Here is an 8,175-nt window from a genome sequence, read left to right on the forward strand (position 1 = left end):
GTAAGTTGGCACCCATTCAGCTCCATTAAGCTCAAAACAAATGTGCCCTAACGAAAATATTATAATTACAATCCGAAGAATATAATTATTTATTAAAAAGATAACTAACATCATCCTTCTGCTGAACATTCCAGCTAATCCTCCTCCTAACTTGCCTGTCAGGTTTTCTCCTTGCCCATAGTGCCACTTGCTTTCGGGCTATCCTTCCAATACATATTCACGTTTTATGGTTCATTAATTATATATTTATGCAAGAATGAGCAATCGAATACTCAGCAAGTACACTAGATTATAAGAAATTAATACATCTCTACCTATTACTATACTAGACCAAGGTTGGCATGATCATTGATCTTTGCCCCAAGGCAAGTTCACTAGCTAGTAAGCAAAACCACTACTTCAGACATTGCTTGCCTCCGAGAAGCTGGCAACTGGGTACACATTAAGGCAAGATTGATGTTCTTTTTAATATATTCTTTATCATACTCGTTTGGATCTAGTTTCTCATCTACTAGATCGAGATGTCTGTCATCTTCGTGCAACTGCCAGGCCTACAGTGACAGTATGAAATGTAAAGCACGCCTAGCAAATAACGAAAATAAAGATTTAGGTTCGCGCAGATAGATTTTGCTTACATATTCAAATAGTGAATCATTAACGGACTCAATCTTCACATTAGCGCAGTGAAGGCCACTTATAATTTCAAGAACAACAATTCCGAAGCTATAGGTATCAACTTTCTCAGTCAAGTGTCCATGAATTGCATATTCTGGTGATGTATAGCCCCTGGTATGTTGGATTATATTTTATTACGAACTTTGTCCATGGAGTTACATTTTCCAACAACATTATCGCATATTGTATTGCAGTTTTAAACATATAATCCCCTCCGTCCCACTCATTAGTATACATTTTGTTGCACTGCTCGACACGCACTTTAATGCACCTATAAACTATAGTTCTCTAACTTATTTGTAAAAAAAAAATTGTATAAAAATTTAAATATCAAATTTTTAATCAGAAAAAAAAAATATTAAAAATAAATTATAGAAATATGTTTTATAAAAGTATTAAAATGAGTGCCCCGTCCCATCCACCAATATATAGTATTGGGTGGGACGGAGGAAGTATAAGAAAGTATAAAAATTGTTGGTTAACTTACAATGTTCCAACATATTTAGAACTGATTTGATGACTTTGATCCTCAATTGTTAGTCTTGCCAACCCGAAATCTGCAATTTTGGGTTGAAAACCATCATCGACTAAAATGTTGCTTAGATTTGATATCTCTATGTATGATACATGAATGAAATTCTTCGTGAAGATATGCAAGACCCCTGGCTATGCCGAGAATAATGTCAGCACGTTGTTTCCAAGTAAGAGTCCCTTGTTTTTCACCTGCCAAATAGAGGCATATATTAGCAAAATGCCTTTAGGCCTTAAAGAAAAGTACACACACATATATACTAGCTTATAACCCGTGCAAAGCACGGGCGGGCATAATATTTGTTATTTTACCGTATATATTTTAAATTTAACTAATTTTCTTGTGAAAATAAATTATGATTGAATAATGTGGTTTAATAAATTTTTTATTTAACGGCTGAATGAATTCTTAATAAAAATTTTTGACAAAATGAATTCTTAATAGTTAGGTCCGTCAAATAACTAATTAAAAATTAGTTCAGAGGTTCGACTTCCGAAGAGAGCAGAATTCGTGATTATGCCTCCTGGATCAGAACATGTTGCTTAAGTGTGGTTTACTTTGGTTCATGCAGTTTGCATGCTATTGCGTGAGCTCGTGGGTAGGGCTGTTCACGAACCGAGCCGAGTCGAGTTTTGACCGAACCGAGCCGAGCTTTAATTTTTTTTCTGACGAACCGAGCCGGGCCGAGCTTTTTTATTGAACAAAAAATGTGTTCAAGCTTAACGAGCCGAACACGAGCTTGTTCGCGAACAAATACAAGCCGAGCCGAGCCAGAAAAAAAAAAAAGACAAACAGCTAGTTGACTCTTAAAATAGCTAACCAAATAATTTTAATTTTTTTTGAAACTTTGTTTATATCACTAAAATGTATATATGTTAACATCCATACGGTTGGATCGGTAAGAAATATTTTTTAAAATATTGAAACACTAAATTAGAATTAAACACTAGTTAGCGGTACTAGTTAACCTTCTACTTGACTGTTAAAATAGCAAACCATATAAAATTATTATTTTCCGAAATTTTGGTTACATCACTAAAATATATATATATATATATATATATATATATATATATATATATATATATATATATATATATATATATATATATATATAGGCACTTGCTCAAATAAGAATTTTCTTAAAATGAGAACCGTGAGAACTTTTCTAATTTATCAATATCTCATTCATTTGAAGGGCCCCGCCAGGGGCACCTTCACAAAAAATGTATATAAATAAGGTCTCCACCTAGCTAGCCGGAAAAAAAAAAAAAATCACTGATGACGTGGCAGTGGACTTTTTTTTTTGAATTTTTTTTTGATTTTTTTTTTTTTGACTAGCTAGGTGGAGACTAGTTTTATATACATTTTTTATATTGGGTACCCACTAGTTTGATGTTTAGATTAGTCAAAATATGATAAATTAAGGAAGTTCTCACGGTTCTCATTATAAGAAGTTCTCACTGGAGTAACCCTCTATATATATATATATATATATATATATATATATATATATATATATATATTAATTTATGTTGAATTCTGAGTTCAATAACACATATAAATTATTAAAAAAAACCCGAAAATATTACATTTTTTCGAGCTTTAACGAGCCGAGCTCGAGCCGAACATACTAAAAGCTCGGCTCGAGCTCGTTTACTTAACGAACAATTTTTTGTGTTCGAGCTCGAGCTCGTTAACTTAACGAGCCGAGCTCGAGCTTGTTCGCGAACAGCTCGGTTCGTTAAACAGCCCTACTCGTGGGTTTATTTAGTGCGCACCCGAAGGGTAGCGGCTGCGGGTTCCCACGTTAAAAAATAATAATAATAATAATTAGTTCGAACATTTATATTTTAATGAAAATGTTAAAAATTAATAATTTAATATAAAACATATTATAAGTTAAAGAAACACGTGAACCCAAATACCGACACATCATACTAACCTAATTTTTAATGGTTGGTTTAATAGATAATGAAAAGTATATCATAACATGTTATAAATTAAGGAGGCTGTGGGTCGAATATCAACCGGATCACCAAACTCGACCGAGCTTTAATATAATAATAATAATAATAATAATAATAATAATAATAATAATAATAATAATAATAATAATAATAATAATAATAATAATAATATACTAGTATAGTATAGATTTATAATATTACTTTTAAACTGAGATCATTAGAGTATTTAAAAATAATGCTAATGTATTTTAGTGGAAAAGCATCACCGGTTTATTATTAATTATATATACAAGGTCCGGCAATGAGGAGTATCCAGGCAGAGTATAATATTATATTCTTATAAATATGTCGTCCGCTCTGTTCTAAAATTCGGTGATTAATAATGATTAATCATCGATTAATCCTTATTCCATAGCTCGCCGAACTGATTAAATATATGATTATTCTATTATTCATTCTATTAATCCCTGATCATAAAATTAATCCTCGATTAATCATTGTTCGGTGTCTTTACCGATTTAATCTGATTCCCGCTTTTTACAACACTGATCACCCGTGTTAATTGTAGAAGATCGGTTTTTTTTAGTTTGAAAATCTAAAAGATATAGTGTGTTTTAGTTAAAAAAATAATTACTATGTTGCTTGATGTTATTTCAGAAGATTGAGTTTTTTAGTATAAAACATAAAAGAGATAATGCATTTTAGTTAAAAAGAATAATTAGTTATATGGATAGGCACGCATTTAGGCTCAATACCGACCGATCAAATTTCTGATTTCCGACTTTAATAGTATAGTATAGATTATTATAATATATTTTTTACATGTATGTTGCGTGTGTTATTTTTTAGAAAATCGATTTTTTAATTAAATATCTGAAAAAGATAACATGTATTAGCTAAAAAGGGCAGTTGCTATGTTGTCTAATATTATTTTTAGAATTTTGAGTTTTTTTAGTCAGAAAATATAAAAAAGATAATTGTTTTAGCTAAAAAGGATAATTGATTATATAAAAAGGCTCATAATTCGGCCCAAGTACTGACCGACCAAACTTTAAATGTCTCGGCTCTAATAATATTCGGTTTTTCAGTTAGAAATCTGAAAAAGATAACGTGTTTTAGTTAAAAAGGATGGTTGCTAGGTTGTCCAATGTTATTTTTAAAATTTTGAATTTTTTAGTTAGAAAATATAAAAAAGATAATAGTTTTAGTTAAAAAGGAAAACTGATTATATAAAAAATCCATAATTCGGTCCAGGTACCGACCAACCAAACTTTTAGTAATTGATTATATAAAAAGCCTATAATTCGGGCCAAGTACCGACCGACAAAACTTTTAATGTTTCGACTTTAATAGTATAGATATGAAGATTGTTCATGAGAAGTGTCTCGTGTATATGGTTAGGTTTGCTCACCATATAAGAATTTATCAAGGCTTCCATTTGACATGTATTCGAAGACAAGAAGTAACTCTGATCCTTTGTGACTGCATCCTAGTAATCGGATGACATTCCGATGATGAATATTACTTATGAGCCTAACTTCATTCTTAAAATCTGTTTTTGCTTTGTCTGAAATTAGTGCATGTTTCTTTACTGCAACTACATCTTCAGTTTCTGTAATTCCCTGTTTATTGACATAATCGGATAACATTTATCAGGAGTTCATCAAAATTCGATGATTTATCCAGGGTTCATCAAAATTCAATGATTATAAGCGAGGGATCACCTTATATACATCCGCAAAATATCCTTCTCCTATTTTGTTATTTTGGCTAAAACTATTTGTCGCTGATTTTAAATCTTTAAATCGGTAAATAACTGGACCCTGCAACTGCGTTACTCGTAATACATCACCTATATATAAAACAATCTATTAAGAATATGGTGATTAATGCAATCAGTGGTTAATGTTAACTTAATCATGCTCATTTACCTCTTTCATCTAGCTTCGCCTTCCTGACCAATTGATACCATAAACCCGAAGCAATTATAAGAAGCAAAAAGCATAAACCACCAAGAATCTCAAGAATCGGCCTGTTTGCACTTGAACTTCCTGGATTATACAAATTCACTAATCTCATATTCTTCCGTATATCATATTTTCAGGCAAATGTAAATGTGATCAGACCTAATTACCTCCGCAAATGATCTTTCCAAAAAAATTAGAGATAAAAGTAAAATTGTAATATGAGAGTACCTCAGGTTAGATCACGTATTCCCCCCTCCTTTGTACGGTGTGATATTAGTTATGTTGCTATCCGCGAAAAATGAGCTGTCAGAGTATCTGAGAAAACAGCCTGCTTCTACACAAGTTCCCCCTGGTTGTGGAAGACATGTTTTCAACCTAGTATATATCTGTGTCAAGCAACTTCCGCAATCACTCTGGCTTACAGTCTCCACGCACTGCGCCACAGCATACACTGTTGGCGTTGTACCATTACTCAAAACTTGCCTTTTTGCTGCTGCGAAGTAATTCTTCATCTTTGGCGTGGCAGCAACCATTTCTGTCAACAGTCCTTGAACTATTTGCCCGAAAGCACCTGGCTCAGCCACACTATGATTGTAGCTACAATTCAAAACAGGGCTTTCCATTGTTATCTGTTTGTAGAAGTTGCGAATCCCATGCCTGTAATTTCATAAACCATAAGGCATTAATTTTTAAAAAAGGTATTGGTAAAGGCCTAAAGGGTCATATGTTAAGAGTAAGACCTGATGAAGCATCCTTGGTATATGAAGTGAATACCAACTGCTGCAGGATCGCACTTCCGTCTAATTTGAGTGACTCCAGCATCAAAGCAAGCCAAACAATCCGCGGTTGAGAGATAGTTCCTGCACTGAGCCATCCCGAATACATTTGTTTCGTATGTTGTCACAAAGTGTGCATTGGACAACTGTTTCCTCATGTCTACAAAGGTCTTGTTAACACTGTTCATAATCGACAAGTCAGCCGATACTATTAAACTGCAGCGTTCCAGTAGCTCTTCCTCATGAGAGTCTGATGTAATTCCTTTTATGAATACCAATAAAATCACCAAAGTACGGCCAAGTATCATAATACTCTTCATTTTCATCCTGTGTAATCGTGTTTTGAAGAAAAAGCTACGAGTCGAAATGAGAATGTACTGACATTAGGATTTGTTTAGGCTAAATTGTATAAACTTTGATTGATGTGCATGTTATTTGCTTGTATAAACTGAGATTGATGAGGAAGTTTTCTCAAGGTTGCCTACGTAAGCCATCATGTAGTTTTGGTTGAACAAGTACCTTGTACGACTATTAACTCCGCGTTAGTATGATTTGTTTTTAGTTCCTCCCAAAAGGCTTTCTACGGAGTTGTTTGGCTGTTTATAATCAAGACAAATCTTTTTTATTTTTTCGATGTAATATTGTATGTTCTTAACTCTTACAGTAACTAAGAGAAGGCGAAAAGCTATGTTCCTACAGTACATGTTTTATAAAACTCATTTTGATGCAGATTGCTCACTGCTTCTGTGCTTCATGAAGCACGTAGTCGACTATTCATCGAAAAACTTTGAAATCTTGATGTTAATACCAGATTTTGCAGCTGCTGACTTGTCGCTGCATTTAACCAAAATTTGGAACACGGAACTGATATACGAAGTACTCTAGGTAGTTTACCAGGCACGAGGGTTTGACACGCATTCTAATAGAAAACATAGTTCCGTAATTTATTTTTTATTTTTTTCTTTTGAATAAAAATTTGGTATTCAAATTTTTATACACAAAAAAAAATCTCAAAAATAAGTTACGAAACTATGTTTTATAAGAGTTTTAAAATGCGTGTCGAGCAATGAAAAAAAACTGTCAAGAAATGAGAGCGACCGAAAGAGTATTAACTGTTTGGAATTAGACCGGACCTATGAAAGAAATCTGCTAATTCATAAAGCAAAACCATCATCGAGAATACAAATTTATAAAATTTACGAGTCGGCCTAAATTATTTATTTTTCTTATACAAGCCAAAGTTGAAATTGACCATGTTTTCAAAGAAGTATCTCTATGAATAAATATAGTTTTTAATCAACCAATTCCACATCTAAAACTGAATTAAGGGGTCGTTTGTTTCGAGAGTCGGTATGGGGTTGGAATGAGGAATCGGGTTAGCCTGGTATGGGGTTGAGGTATCATTTTTGATATCAGGTGTTTGGTTGTTTGACGGAATGAACATTTTTTATTTAAAATATTTTTAAATAATTAATTTTAATAAATTCAAAATATTATTTTAATTAATATTTTTTTATGTATCTTTGAGTTGTTGATTTAGTCTTGTATCAAAAATATATATTTAATGTATGAATATAGATGAAATAAAAAAAAAAACCATACCTGAAACCCACCTCTCTACTTGGGTATGAGAATCTCATACCTTGTGGGTTTGAGGAATGGGTTTCAAAATGATTTTTTCTTAACCAAACACCGGGTATAGGTTTGGAATGAAGAAAACCCATACCTGATACCTGAACACCTCGAACCAAACGACCCCTAAATGAATTGGATTCCCATACTGTAATCTCCTTGTTAACCCAAGTCACCACTTCACTTGTACTGGGCTAAATTGTTCATTTTTGTATAAATCCGTACATTACTTTCCCTACCAGTACAGCATGTTATATACTGGCCCATTTCAAGGCCCAGTTCCAAACTAGTTGAGAACTAAGCTTGAACTGCCTTAAGTTCAGCCCAAATCAAATAAAAGACAAAGACGTGATACGGTGACAGTGATATAACATTCGAGGAGTTTCGCTTGGGCTTGAAGTAACAGATATCGGACAAAATTGACAGTTTGATGTCACATGATAACGTAGACTCATAGAAATGTGGACGTTGTTTAGCTATCTTATACAATGATTAACGATAATTAATTAGCATGAATTAATAATACACCGAAATTTTATGGATTAGATTGATAAGTACTCCTTAATAACTTGTACTCTCTATACTCCGTCGACAGCTTTCTATGCAAATTGTATAAGTCACTC

At 32.9% G+C, this 8,175-nt stretch overlaps 1 protein-coding gene and 1 pseudogene across 1 annotated transcript; both read right to left on the bottom strand.

Annotated features, from left to right (window-relative positions):
- Positions 1–374: 374 nt before the first annotated feature.
- Positions 375–5,256, bottom strand: LOC108197916 (probable LRR receptor-like serine/threonine-protein kinase At1g56130; annotated as a pseudogene).
- Positions 5,257–5,383: 127 nt separating this feature from the next.
- LOC135146757 (cysteine-rich receptor-like protein kinase 42) lies at positions 5,384–6,240 on the bottom strand. The gene is made up of 2 exons (XM_064082994.1): positions 5,885–6,240; positions 5,384–5,801 (listed from the first exon to the last, which is right to left on the bottom strand). Exons 1-2 carry the CDS (start codon positions 6,238–6,240, stop codon positions 5,384–5,386), a joined length of 774 nt encoding a protein of 257 aa, XP_063939064.1.
- Positions 6,241–8,175: the final 1,935 nt, after the last annotated feature.

Source organism: Daucus carota, chromosome 8 (genome assembly GCF_001625215.2).
Source record: "Daucus carota subsp. sativus chromosome 8, DH1 v3.0, whole genome shotgun sequence".
Classification (NCBI taxonomy): domain Eukaryota; kingdom Viridiplantae; phylum Streptophyta; class Magnoliopsida; order Apiales; family Apiaceae; genus Daucus; species Daucus carota.